We start from the raw sequence: 15,444 nt of genomic DNA, 5'->3' as shown, positions 1-15,444 counted from the left end.
CTGAAATTTTACATCGATAAAACAAAATCGTTCAGAAAAACAAACCAGCTCTTTGTAGCATTTTCTGGTCCCATGAAAGGTTTAGCACTCTCCAGATCCAGTATTTCAAGGTGGATAACTTTAGCGATCTCCTTGTGTCATGTCAAAGCTGGAAAACCTTTACAAGCCAAGGTACATGCGCATTCCACAAGAAAGATGGCAACTTATACAGCTCTTTTTGCAGGAGTGTCGTTGCCGGACATTTGCAGAGCTGCGACGTGGAAAAATGCGCACACCTTCACTAGACACTATTGTCTAGACACAGCATGGAAAAAAGATGCAGCGGTGGGACAGGCAGTTCTACGGCATCTATTTCAATAAGCTATTTATCAAGATATGTGTGTATATATCTATATATATCTATATATATATATGTATGTATGTTCTGGTATACATATTGCAAATGTATATATGTCTTACTATTTATTTTCTTAAATATTTTGAATACTGTTATGAATTTTAAAATTCTAGACAGAAGAGCACAGCCCACAGACTATTTGGGGTTCTATACTGGAAACGCAGTTTGGTATAGGTATTGCTCGCTATTCTGATACAAGCATGTGAATCTGTGAAAGATTGAATACTGGAGAAAAAAACTAGTTACTTACCTGTACACTATGGTTCTCCAGTATTAACTTTCATAGATTCACATGCGGCCAGCCCACCTCCCCATTTCTCAGGTAGAACCTCTTTATCTCTAGATATATCCTTGTCTCGCACTCGGGGCTGGAAATCTGAGGTAGGATGGCTCTGCTAGGGAGTGTGATGTCAGGGCTGGCAGCTGATTGGCTGACTTTTGGACCAAATAATGATGGAGTTTGGTTACCAAATAATGATTCCCTATGGGATTTTGCTATGCAGTTTTTCTAGTACTGCTGTGGTCATTCTGTTACCGTGAGACTCCCACCATGACGACGGAGAAGATACAAATATGTGAATCTATGAAAGCTAATACTGGAGAACCATAGTGTACAGGTAAGGAACTCGTTTTTTCTAAATTGTAAATGTTTCAGGTGAGGTACGCAGAAACGTTATCAATAAAAATAAATTATTTTACATTTGTCTTGTATTATTGAGAAAGTTAATGTAAAAGAAAACAAAGTAACTTGTTCAGTGTATAGCATGCTGTTTAATTGTTCAAATAAAAACAAGGACGCAAGACCATGTTTATGCTTGCTAAGTCACTTTTTGCAAAAAGAAGTTCAAATTTGAAGTGTATTCACTTTAAAAAGTTAACTAAATTGTGACATTTCAATGTCTTTCTGCTCTATCTTGAAACAAATACATTTGACATATTTTTATTTTTCATTTAAAACCTTAACTTTGCTATTTGGGCTGAAAAAATGTCTGCCAACCCTTTACTTTGAACAAAAAATTAAAAATATAAATTCGACTAAAGGAAATCAGCCTTTGGGGAAAGTCAGCTTAGCTTAGGAAGTGCTTGGGAACCAAACTGTCGCTGCTGTTTCGCTTGTGGTTTTGTGCTTTTTGTCCAGAGGTTGTTCTTTTTCTATTTATGTGGAATATTTTAATGTTGTTTGATTTCCTTGTATAGAGCTTGTGCCACAGCACAGTTGCTTCGGATCACTTCAGGCATGAAGGGTATTTACAAGGGTGTCTGTTATTGATGGAATCTGGTGTATTGCTGACTGCTACCCTTAATTGATGACAGACTAGTTGGCTGCTCTGTAGAGAGTATATCAACAAAATGGAGGGATAGAGGGCGCTTCCGACCTGGTGAGGAGAGGGTAGGTCTCGAGCTGATCAACGACTGCTGAACTGACCCTAATAGTTATAGAATTTGCCTACGCCAGTGGTTCGAAGGATTATATGTAATACAGTGGTTCTGTCTGGTGAGACCACACAATTACTTTGCTTGACAACAACTTTTCACAGAAAACTAAATATATAAATTGACAAAACAATAAATCATATTTAAAGAAAACACATAAAAAACAAACAAAAACGCATAAACTTGCGTGGAGTCAGATATGTCGGGTGGTGAGATATTCTTTATGTATAAATTGCATCATTTATATTCACACCCATATATTTCTTTTTAGCAAAGGAAGGCTGCCAAAAATGTAAGCATTATAGTGAATTCGTGAAAAAGTGACATAGTGACATATGTGACACAAATAGTGTGTAATATATACAAAGTGATTAGAGAAAATATATGTACACAGTAAAACAGGCCAGTATAAGGATAAACAAATGACAATGTTTCTAAAGGTGAATTCAATTCGTTATGAAACAAGGTCTTGGACTGGGCCTCAGAAATGTCGACGTTTCAACCCCATTAAAGCGATCCTAGATCGTCATGCGGGTCTTCATCATGACAAAAGCTACACAATGGCAACCTAACGGGCAGTGAATTGGCAAAGTGTGGGAATAATCGCTCGTCCAATCAAATTTCTTAAGAATAAATATCAGGAACTGACTAAACAGCTCAGTTTGAAGCGGGGTCAGCGTCAATCTCGGTTTCTCCTGTAGGCGTCTTAATATATGAAAGCCATACACCAGCGTTAGACTTGATATAGGAGGATTGTTTGGGTCCTATAGTCAGCGTCTTAATGGAATGGCAACCGGAATGAATAACGGTGAAAACGAAGAAGCAGTAATGAATCCTGCCATAGAACTTTCCTTTCCTATGTTAATCGCGATTTAAATATGATTTATTGTTTTGTCAATTTATATATTTAGTTTTCTGTGAAAAGTTGTTGTCAAGCAAAGTAATTGTGTGGTCTCACCCGACAGAACCACTGTATTACATATAATTTATACCCAGGTTCTGAGGGACACAGGGTCACCCCATTGTTTATGAAACAGTGGTTCGAAGGAGTCAGGCATTCGCCCTAAGTGGGTTAATCTACATACATAAGGTACCTCATTGCTATGTTTTGTTTGCTCGGGTCACGTATGACACTAATAGTGAACCAACCATTGTGTAGATAGTATACATAAATTGGTCCTGAAGAATTGCCACGTGATCTGATTGATTCACTAGGCAAGAAACATGTCGACCTTTAACTTATTGTAACTAGTGGACATTGTTCCTGAAGTGGCCTGAGCTTTTCGTTTTTAACTGGGACCAGTGGACTCTCTGATTGAATTGAATTTGGAGCACCACTGTTCTCCCCCTTTCTTAAAACCCTCTCCACACTACTGTTGCACATCCGTTCACACACATCTACACCATAAGGACCTTTACCCGCACTGCACCCGACGGCTTGGGATAAAAAGATCTCCAATAAAGAACCCCTCATAGGGTGCCTGTCAGGCTTTGCAGCTCCGGCCTGTCGAGGAGCATGCCCTATGATGAAGCATGACACCCAGCCGGGTGTGTGAGGGCCCTATTTCCCAAATTGTGAGACACCCTGTCTCCACTATAGGGTCAGAGTAATAGACCATTCTAGCCTCCTCCTGTTCCTCTGTTTTTCACATCAGGAACTGCATACTCTGCTCTGTAGGGAGCCCTTACGGAACCATTGTGTTGATATTGTATTGAACAGTCTGCAGCCCAAACGTTTGTACTTTGCCAATCGAAAGGCTCAATCTTGGATTATCCATGAACCGTTTAAAAACCAAGTAACTGATCTGTATATTATCCCAACATTTATGTAAATTAGATTTTTATATTGCAGTTCTGAAATTGATGAATGAGTGCAGAGATTGGGGTGAGTCTTAAGAAAGCACAGTAATTGCAAGCTAACCATAGATTAATGTTTTATTTCTGGTGCCTGTCATTCTTTTTTATGCAGCCTGGGGATGACATTGTCTTAATGGCTGAATCTCTTGAGAAGGTCTTCCTGCAGAAGATCTCAGAAATGCCTCAGGAGGAAACTGAAATCGTGATAGTCCAAACAAAAGGAAGAGGACGTGGGAGGAAAGACCCAGGTAGGTTGTTCATTTCTCTACATGTTAGAGTGTAAAAAGCCTGTAAAATGTAAAGTGACCCTCCAGGCTCTCTGACTGTTCTGCTCTGGTTTTGGTCCATCAGATTACAGAGCACCAGAGGTGTAAAAAGTCAGGTATGGACTTTCGTCTTGCGTTTACCTATTGACTGACGTTTTTTATCTCCATAGCCCTGATAGCTACATGTGCATACAAGTTGCTCTTTACTGCTCACATACTGATTGAACTTAGAAATCATTCAATTACCTTGTCTCTTTTCTGTGCCATGAGTCCTGGGATGATCTGAAATTATATCACCGTCTGAATTCACTTACTTACGAGTTTTCAGGTACATATATGGTGTGGTATAATATGATCACTGAGTGGGGCTTTTAAACTTTACCAAAGTTTTCGAATCCATTTTTATATATTTTACATAGTGCTCAAAAAGGTTTTTCATGCATGGGTTAACTCACATGTTAGATGAGTAGGTCAGTTTTCAAATTAAACTCTCTATATAGAGTGTGAAACCTTTCTTTACTGGAGTACAGTGGGCCCATACTGTGTACTCCCCAATCTACCTTCCCAGTATGAACTAACCTTCACTTACACTGGAAGTTTGATCTGTGGGCACCCTCACTCTAGCTATCTGAACACATGCTGTTAAAGAATTTTTGCCTGCTTTTTTTTTTTTTTGCAGTTCGCTTCCTCACCTGACAATTGTGGGATACAGGGGCTTCCCAAACTGGATCCCTTTTCCTCTCCCATATCCACCTGAACAAGGACAAAATGCATGGAAGTTGGAATGTAGAAGGATCATCGTTTTTCCCATCTTTGCTTCGGAGAGTATCTAAACAGATTGTCCTGACATTGGTACATATTAGCTGGGGAACTTTGAGGACTCCACAAGACCCTATACGTCTGCCTTTGACTCAATGCTAGTTGAGCTCCCTAGAGGGCTGCATTTTGTAGCAGCTCTGGCGACAGCCCTCCAGCTGCTGAAGTTTAAAAAAATAAAATATCTAAACCTGTCAGATGCATGAGAGGCTTATTGAGAAGCTAGCAGGCCTCCTGATAGGCGTTATTTCAGCAGAAAGATAAAAATGCATAGTCCGGTGCTTAGGACCACCTAAGACACCCACTAACAACTGCATTTTCAAATAATTTACAGTTCTTGCTGCATTTGTTAGATATGTCTTCTTAAAGTTCAGATACAGTACAAATAGATTTATACATGTCGAACACAGTATCCTTATTTAAAATACCATTAGTACAATTCTATCTGGAGAGACTTGATTTTATTCACTTCCTAGAATATCACGTAAAACACGAGCCCCCCAAATGGGATTGTTGCATTATTATTCTCTTTTGAAGAAGTGTCTGAATGGCCAGATTCAACAACTGTTAGTAGAGGGACATATCTAACTGCAGTAACATCCTTGATCACAGATGGTGCACTACAGATGCCCATAATCTGCACACCAACAATGAGGAACGAGAAAGCATTGCAGGATCAGAGTCACATTTATCAAACGTCTCAGTCTCTGATAGTGAAGAATGATAATGGCGTTGGTTGGGATAACTGCTTGATGCAGTCAAAACAAACCACGTAGAACTCAAGATATTTTTAGCACTAGAGTCTTTCCTTCAGTTGATACTCCCAAAAAGTGTGCAATCACTGACACAATCGTGAACATTTTGTAAACAAGCTGAGCGATAATCTCATACCCACGGTCAAAACTAGAATTGGAGATTTGTAGGTGGCCAACTGCGTTGAGTGATTTAATTGTAGCAAATTTTATGCCAGGAATAGAAAAAATGCATACAGGCATACTAAGCAGAGAAACAGGCACATGACGAATGGGAGTTCAGTTGTGGACATGTTTTTGTTTGCACTAGAGTACACATCGCGTACATTTATTTGAAACCTAAAAAACATTCCCTTCAGGTATATTGCCATCCTTTGTCAGAGGGGGATTGCACAGTCAAGTATATTGCTGCTGTATATTTGCACCACTGAATGTTAATGAGAATTATAAAAGTGCAAGGTGTCTTGGCGCTAGGTACAGCAATAAGCAAACTCTGCGCCTAGTCATGAAACAGCCAGGTATTTAATTTTCTCCTAAAGTCCGTTAAGGAGCTGGCATTCCTAAGTTCCATTGGAAGAGAGTTTCAAAGTTTAGAGGTGCCGTAGTGGAAGTTGCGGCCGCCCCAGTGCGCAGTACGAATTCTGGGCACTAAAAGCAGTTTTGCCCCCGCCGACCGTAGATGTCTGATCGGTTGGTACCATACAAAAAGGTTCCAGAGAAAAGAGGGGCCTGTGTGATTTAAGGCCTTATAGGCGAGACACAATGCCTTAAATTTAATGTGCTGAGGTACAGGGAGCCAGTGCAGATTGCGAATTTCATTAGATACCACTTTGTGCCTGGGAATATTGAACAGTAAACGTGCCGCATAGTTTTGGACCATCTGAAGCTTCTTTAGGCACTGCTTCTGGACATTCAGATATAGCCCATTGCAGTAGTCTAATTTGGACTGGATAAGAGATGCAACTACCGTTTTGGCAGTATCTTCCATATTTTCTTTATAAGAAAATATGAAGCAGAGACAATAGCATTGGTCTGTTGACAGAGTGTTAATTTATTGTCAATCCATAAACCCAAGTTCTTTACTTTGGTTGCTGGTTTGGGAGGTATGCCCATCTCTGCCGGCCACCACAGATTGCCCCAATTTGGCTGCATGTTACCTAAAATCAGAACTTCCATTTTATCGGAATTAAGTTTGAGGCAATGTGCACTCATCCATCTGTTAATTGTACCCATACAATTTTGAAACTGCTGGAAAGGAGAGGTTTGCTGTTTATATGCAGCTACCACAATCTGGGTGTCGTCGGCGTAGGACGTCAGACTAAACCCAAATTCCCGAATCAGTGTGGCCAGTTCGGAAACGTAGATGTTGAACAAAGAAGGGCTTAATGAACTGCCCTGTGGGACTCCACACGGCAGAACATAAGGAGCCGATTCGAATCCGTCAAGTGACACCGTTGATCTCCGATCCTTTAGGAAGTAGGACAGCAGTGCCAGGGCCGTTTCACCTACTCCCAACTTCTCCAACCGCTGCCGCATGAACCCATTAGTTGTACTGAAATTCAAGGTTTCCAAAATGATACTAATTTTTGTGACACTCAACTGTCCCATGTCCGATACAGTATTCACATAATATGCATACTGCACTAGGCAATGTGATCAAAATTCCAATTAACAAAGACCAAAAGTGAATGGTGTGAAAGTATTTCTTCTGATGCCAATAGATACGCAGTAAACTGCTTGACTCTTGAAATAGCAGAACCCAGTCACTTAAGCCTTAGAGACAATTATTTAAATATTATTAATGAAGGACATCAAGCATCTACTTGAAAGTGCTATGCTTCAAAATGGAACAGGTACGCTAAACGGTGCATACTAAATTCCAACAGAGTTTTAGTAGATCAAACTATTTATATAGTGAGGTTCCTGACACATCTAATAAAATGGTAAACCTAGCTATGCCTCTTTAAGAGTCTATCTTCTATTGCTGCTTAAACTGATGGTAAAAAAATAACAAAAAAATTCCATTCGAATAATCAAAAGATTTCTAGGTGGAGAAAAGATGTTATAACCTCCCCATTGTACCATTGGTACAATTATATCCAATTCTAATTTTGACGGGACTAATGAAAATGCCTTTACGCCAATCACAAAGCTACTATAAAGCATCCAACTCTTAGAAACTCAAATTTTAGTTGCTATCACATCTCTGTCAAGAGTAAGCAAATTGCATGCACTCACTATTGAGGAGCCATGCTAAAGTATCTTAAAAGGCAAGGTTATTATGAAAACGAATCCAACATTCATACCTAAAGTTGTTTCGCTGTTTCAGCTCAGACTATACAATTGTCATCCCTTTTTTTTCAAAAGCAAATGCATCTGACATGGCACTGCATATATTTGAGGTATGAAGATCATAATGCACTGTATATAAGAAACAAGAGGCATTCTAAGTGTATCTTTGTAGCACATGCATCACAAGCATGAGGTTCACTGAACACAAAAGGAACTGTTGCCAGATGGCTACTTCATACTATCTATGCCAGCTATAGTTTGGCAAATAAATGTCTTGAAGTGCAACCAAAGGCACAGTCTGCTTGAAAAAACGGTTCATCATTTTTCTTTGTTCCAGTGGATCTTTCCATTGCATCTGCACAAGATGATCATGGTCATTTAAACATTCACTAAACCCGATTGCCCAGAAGATGCAAAGAAGAGGTAGTGGGGCAATCGATGCTGGAATATTTATTTAGTATTCCTCCTTCAACCACTCTTCCACTTCACTGGGAAAGTTATACTGCTGAGTAGCCAATGTGCAGCACGTGACTCCATTAGAGTATTATCCAGCAAAAGAAACAAGTTACTTACATGTAAGGATTGTTTTAGCTAGATTCCCATGTGCCACTTTCAGATGAATTTGAGTAATTTACACAACTCCCCACTTCCTCGTTGAAGGAGTGGAGCTGGATAATGTATAAAAAATTTAAAATTGAGATTGGCGGGGCATTGTCTGTTTATGATAGATGGCATAGTGAGCCTAGCCTATGCCCAGCATAAAGTTTGTAAATAAACACTTCTAGACTCTAGATAGTCAATGTAGGAAAGTAGGATCTGATTTCATTGTTACCCCCACTTTTTGCTGGTGTTATTCTGTGTTCTGACTAGGAGCCTACTAATCAGAACCTCAGTCACCGTGCTTCCTCCCTAAACTTGACAGTGGTAAGTACTTTGGTACCTTCCCAATTGGCTATTGGTGTACCCATGTAAGTCCCTAGAATATGGTACTAAGGGCATAGGTACATCAGCGGTCTCCCATGGGCTGCAGCATGTATTATGCCACTCATGAGAGACCACTCAAACTGTGACTACAAGCCTGCCATTGCAACCTGTGTAAGTTGGTGCTAGTACTACTTACAACAGATACAAGATTTCTTATATCTGAGAACACTGCACTTACAACCTATAAGTCACCCCTATGGCAGGCTCTTCAGTCCTGAAGGCAGGGTGTTTGGTTACAAGTGTGAGGGTGCCACTGCATGAGTAGGGCCCTTCTACAAACCCCGGAATCGATTCTCCAGGCTTTGTAATTTGGTCAGCCACTTACAAACCCCGGAATCGATTCTCCAGGCTTTGTAAGTGCGGTCAGCCACTTAATACATATAGTGTACATCTAGTCAAATACGAGATGCGTAACTATATATTGGCTGCACCGAAACTGGTCAAGCTTGTATCAAACATGTTAGAATCCTACCCCAACACTGATTCCAGTGGTGGATGTAGGATCCTATGTACTGGGAGGCTCCCCTAGGGTGCCCCCTCTATTCCCGGTACCAGCCTTTCATGGTCTAACAGCAAGTTAGTGCTGCTGCCGACCACAGACACGTTCTCCTGCAGGGGATCCTCATCAGTAGTCATAAGCACTGAATATTCCTGCCCATGCTCGGGGACCCCGAAAATAACGCAAATTATATATGATCTATCTATCTATCTATCTATCTATCTATCTATCTATCTATCTATCTATCTATCTATCTATCTATCTATCTATCTATCTATCTATCTATCTATCTATCTATCTATCTATCTATCTATCTATCTATCTATCTATCTATCTATCTATCTATCTATCTATCTATCTATCTATCTATCTATCTATCTATCTATCTATCTATCTATCTATCTATCTATCTATCTATCTATCTATCTATCTATCTATCTATCTATCTATCTATCTATCTATCTATCTATCTATCTATCTATCTATCTATCTATCTATCTATCTATCTATCTATCTATCTATCTATCTATCTATCTATCTATCTATCTATCTATCTATCTATCTATCTATCTATCTATCTATCTATCTATCTATCTATCTATCTATCTATCTATCTATCTATCTATCTATCTATCTATCTATCTATCTATCTATCTCTTTCCGGTTACAGCCTCCTTCCTTCCTGATCCATCCAAAAGGCACACGGACCTCCGGGGCATTGGCGCTGGTGCCTTTCCGTGACCAATGGTGGGTCACTATTTTGTTTACATCATGTTACCCCTACGGTGGAAGACACACCCATGATCACTCCATTTCCGGATACAGCCTCCTTCCTTCCGCCAATGCGTTTCGGGCAAATAACGCCCTTCATCATGGGTCATATGTAAAAATGATGGCAGGGTCGCTAACCAGTAAAATTCCTCTTTTATTTCTTCAATCAATATGCAAATACCAACCAATGCATTCTGGGACTGGTAGTGTCCATAGTCCACCCCATGAGCGCCATCAAAGTCATTTAATCAAACAATCACAAGGGGCTTTAATAATCCTCTGTAAAATGCAGTGGGTATCTCCCGTTCTACTCAACAGTAGCAACCACAACAGCGAGCGGACCCGCATAGCTCCGGGGGTGGGACTCCGTCGGAATCCCCTCTTCTGTGTGCCTGATCCATCCAAAAGGCACACGGACCTCCGGGGCATTGGCAGTGGTGCCTTTCCGTGACCAAGGGCGGGTCTCTATTTTGTTTACATCAGGTTACCCCTTCCGTGGAAGACACACCCAGGATCACTCCACTTTCCGGATACAGCCTTTTTCCTTCGGCCAACGTGTTTCGGGCAAATAACGCCCTTCATCATGGGTCATATGTAAAAATGACGGCAGGGGCGCTAACCAGTAAAGTCCCTCTTTTATTTCTTCAATCAATATACAAATACCAACCAATGCATTCTGGGGTGTCTTTCATAGATTCACATGCTTGAATATTCCCAGTCGTCGAAGTGGGAGTCCCACGGTACATAACATAGCAATGTAGCAATAACACAACCATAGATAGGTAAGAAAAAACCATACAGTAGCATTGAATCATAGAGCTTTTAGATAGAAAAAACATATTACAGTCATTGTGAATAGTCTAAACTCCAGCCAATCAGGCGCTAGCACCCTCCAGAATGTTCTCCTCAGAGGCTCAGGCCCTCAGATTTTCTACCGCACGTCGTGTGAAGGGAGTCTTCCTGAGCTGTGCTCAGTTTTTTCTAATTTTTCTTCTCAAAAAACAACTTTTTGTCATGTCTACTACCAAAAAGTCCCTCTTCAGACCTTGTGGGACATGTGGAAAACAGCGACTTCATTCTGAGAACCCTCATAAGAAGTGCATTTATTGCCTCTACCCTGAACACCAGGTAAAGGATTGTTAAATCTGCAGGACTTTCTGTCAAAAGATCCTTAAGGACGGGGAGGGAAGTCTCCTTCTGTGGCTACAGAAGTTGAAGACTATGGATAACCCCCTATCAGATGTGGAGTGTTTCCTCAGTCCGGACTACTTCATCTTTGAAGAGAGCCAGTGAGTCAGAGAAGATTTCTCCTAAGACTAAGGTGGCGAAGAAACATCATGTTGTCAAGTCCACTGACCGGCCTTCAACTTCAAAAGGAGTGTCTCCTGCCCCTCAGAGTCTATCTACACCCTCGAGATCTGACTCTCAGGCGTCCAAGACTCGTATCTGAGCAGTTTTTGCCTACAAAACTGGTTCTCGTGTCGACGAACTCGTCGTTGCTTCCTCCGTCGACGAGGACTGCTGTTGTCACTTTTAGGACGACGACTTAATCTTCTTCGTCTATGATGCCGGCTAAGATTCTGTCGTCGGCGACATCACCGTCGATGTTGGTGTCAGTGAAGGTGAGGCCTCAGTCTACGGTGCCTTTGACTTTGTCGACTGTGTCTAACAAGCAGAAGAAGCATTCGTCGACACGCACTTCCTCGTCGACGAAAGGGTCCGCTTCATCGGCGATGGCTTCGTCGTCGGCGATGGCTTAGTCGTTGGCAATGGCTTCGTCAACAGTGGCTCAACGGCGACGGCAACTTATCTCGTCGACGGCGATAGCGTCGACGGCTGCATCCATGGATCTGGCTCCTTTGAAGTCTTCAGGTTCTCTGCTTCAACGGTGACGGTCTTCTTTGGATACCTTGACGCCAATCCAAACTGCTTCTCATCCTCCAGCAGATCTGTTCTCTTCTGACGCTGGTGACAATGAATTGGAGGAGGATGCCACATTTAGGGCTGCTCGCAGTCCCTCTGAGCTTCTCATTAAATGTCAAGATTTTGATGACGACCAGGAATATGAGAACTTTTCAGGCCATGCCAACCAGCCTGCACCGGATCTTCCTATGGCGCAGATGCCTATGTCCCTTATTTCCAAACTTCAATTCAGGCTCAATGACTAAGACTTTTTCAAAACTCGGTCCAGGCTTCTCCAGCACCTCAAGCGCCTCTTCCACCTCCGCTTCCTACAGAACCGCTTTCTACGCCTACTACTTCGGCGTCCAGGTTACCACACAAAAACGCTCCTCATGTCATTGAGGAGGATGATGATGATGCTGCTGATGTTGATGACCGAGAGGAGGGTGAGCTGGATGATAGATCCCTGTTCACGGAATGGGACAGTTATCAGATTCAAATGCCTTCCCCCCACCGTTCCAGCTCCTCTTGATTCTCCACCGGTGGACATGGGTGGATTTCATGTCCTCATGGAAAGGGTGGCAAAGAGATTTCACCTCCCGATGGTCACTAGAGAGGAGGATTGTTTCTTATATGACTTCAAGGATCAGCCACAGAAACAAGTGTGTGCTATTCCCATCATCGATTTTATTTGGCAAGATGGTCTCAAGCTCATGCAGCACTGAATTCCATTCCTGCCGTCCTGCCATGGCTCGATTTAAAAAAAAAAAAAAAAAAAAAAAAAAAAAAAAAAAAAAAATACAAGGCCCCGGAAAATTCGCCTGCTTGTCTTTTTGCACAGCCGAAACCTGATTCCATGATTACTCGGGCAGCACAACGTCGTGCCAGGAATCCCTCGTCTCCAGTATCGGCTCCTCCGGATCGTGAGGGGAGATGCCTTGACGCCATTGGTAAAAAATTCTCCACTATGGCGGCAACTACGGTCCGAGCGGCCAATTTTTTAGCTATCCTCAGCCGATATGACCGACAAATGTGGTCAGACATTGCTCCCCATGTAGATTTACTACCAGAACCTTCTAAAGCAGAAGCGCTGAAGATTCTTCAGGAAGGGGAAAGGATTTCCTCGGAGATTGATTGTGCTGTTGACGTGTCTTCTACTGGTTTCCGGCAACTGGCCGGTGCTGCTGTCCTCAGGCGGCAGGGCTGGTTAAAAGCCACTTCTTTCCGTCAAGAGGTGCAGACGAAAATATTGGACATGCCTTATGACGGCGAATCATTGTTTGGCCAACACATCGATGATGTCCTTCAGACGATCAAGAAGGACACCGACACTGCTCGGGCTCTCTGCACACTTGAATTTAAAAAACAGCCCTTTCGGGGTGCAAAGGGTCGTGGATCCTCCTCTTCCTTTCGGGGAGGTTCCACTCAATATCGACAATACAATTCTTTTCAAGCCCAACAACGTTACTCCTCCCAGAATCAACAGTCGTACAGACAAGCGCCAGCCGCATCTTACAGACAGTACAGAGGTAAATCCTCTTATAGAGGAAGGGATTCCTCCGAGAAACAATGACTTTTTCCATCTGCCTTCCTTGATGCCTCCCACCCTCGCAAAGGTTGGAGGTCGAACCTCCCGCTTCTACTCCAAATGGTCACTGATTACTACCGATCAATGGGTTCTAGATATTGTGCGCAGGATGCACGTTCTAGAGTTTGTAAAGATCCCTCCCAATTCTCCACCCAGAGGTGGTCCTCCTGCCCATCTGAAGGAACTTTTAGGTCAACTAAAAATCTTATTGAGAAAAGGCGCGATAGAAGTGGTTCCGAACTTACAAAGGGGCAGAGGATTCTATTCGAGGTTCTTCCTTATACAGAAAAAGTCGGGAGAAAGGCGCCCTATTCTGGACCGACGCGCCCTAAACAAATACATCAAGAAGCAAACATTCCCCATGTTGTCTCTTCAGGGGGTCTTTCCTTTACTGTCCTAAGGAGAGTACATGACCGCACTGGACCTTCAAAATGCTTATTTTCATGTTCCTATTCTGCCCAGACACAGAAAATTCCTCAGATTCAGAGTGGCTTTCGTTCTGAACCCCAAGTGTTTACCAAAGTCCTCGCACAGGTGGCAGCTTATCTTCGTCTACAAGGCATACACATTTTTCCTTATCTCAACAACTGCCTTCTAAAGGCACGGTCGTTCCAACTGGCATCCCGACACACTCTACTTTGCAGGTTCCTCTTCCAGCCTCTGGGCCTTACGTTCAACACGGACAAGTCTCAATTTGTCCCCGTTCAACTCAGGACGTTTTTGGGGGCCATCCTGGACACCAAACTGGCAAAGGCCTTTGTGTCACACGAAAGGCGTCAACGACTTTGCAACCTAGCGGTCTCCCTCCGGTTAAAAAAGTCTGTTTCTGTTAGGCAGTTGAAGTCCTTCCTAGGGATGTTGTCCTCTTGCATTCCCCTAGTCCCTCACTGCCGCCTGAAAATGAGACCCATCCAGGAGGAACTCGACAAGCAATGGCCTCAAGTCTCCGGATCCTTCAACGATATGATCAAGGTCATATCTCGGATGCAAACGGCTCTGTTCTGGTGGACTCTCGAAACAAACTAGAAGGGTGGGGAGCACATCTTCAGGACCTCACAGTAAAAGGACGGTGGGATACCCACCAAAGGACCTGGCACATCAACCTTTCAGAGTTACTTGCCATTTTTCTGGCGCTAAAGGCTTTTCGCGCCATCATCCAGGGAGCTTCGGTGTTGATCCGGACGGACAACACAACATGCATGTACTATATAAACACACAGGGGGGCACACTGTCCATCTTGCTATCTCTTCAAGCTCAACAAATCTGGGATTGGGCAATCCAGCATCAAATCACTCTGACGGCAGTGCATGTTCCGGGAGCATCCGACATTCTAGTGGACTCTCTAAGCAGGTCAACCTCGTCCAATCACGAGTGGGAGTTGCATAAACCCACACTGGATCGCATCTTTCGGTTATGGGGCCCCGAATCTAGATCTGTTCACAACCCATCTGAACCGAAAATGCCCATTTTATGCAAGTTGGCTTCCCCAACCAGAGTCGTGCGGGAATGCCTTTTTGATGAACTGGTCAAAAATATATGCCTACGCTTTTCCGCCGATTCCTCTAGTCCCCAGGGTTCTTCGGAAAATGGAGAAAGAACCTTGCCGCATTCTTCCAATAGCTCCCAGGTGGCCTCGAGGTCTGGTTTATGGAACTCCTGCTCCTATCGCAGTGCGACCCGATTCTGCTCCGCCCACTTCCGGACCTTCTTACCATGGATCAGGGACAGGTTTGTCATCCCGACCCAGCCTCTCTATGCTTAGCGGCATGGAACCTGAGCACTATAAGTTTGCCAATTTAAACATTCCTTCCGACTGCAGGAAAGTTCTTGCTAAGGCTAGATCAGCCTCCACTGTGAAAACATACAAGCTCAAATGAAAACGTCT

At 42.7% G+C, this 15,444-nt stretch overlaps 1 protein-coding gene across 8 annotated transcripts in view; it reads left to right on the top strand.

The window, feature by feature from the left end:
* BRD4 (bromodomain containing 4) overlaps window positions 1-15,444 on the top strand; it is a 1,415,251-nt gene that overhangs the window by 287,938 nt on the left and 1,111,869 nt on the right. For all 8 annotated transcript variants that reach the window (XM_085654329.1, XM_085654330.1, XM_085654326.1 and 5 more), the window contains exon 4: window positions 3,801-3,936. In XM_085654329.1, coding sequence (XP_085510455.1) covers window positions 3,801-3,936 — 136 coding nt within the window. The remainder of the gene's footprint in view (window positions 1-3,800; window positions 3,937-15,444) is intronic.

This window comes from Triturus cristatus, chromosome 4_1 (assembly GCF_964204655.1).
Source record: "Triturus cristatus chromosome 4_1, aTriCri1.1, whole genome shotgun sequence".
Classification (NCBI taxonomy): Eukaryota; Metazoa; Chordata; class Amphibia; order Caudata; family Salamandridae; genus Triturus; species Triturus cristatus.
Note: the sequence above shows the minus strand (reverse complement) of the source record. Positions and strands in the feature narration are given on the sequence as shown.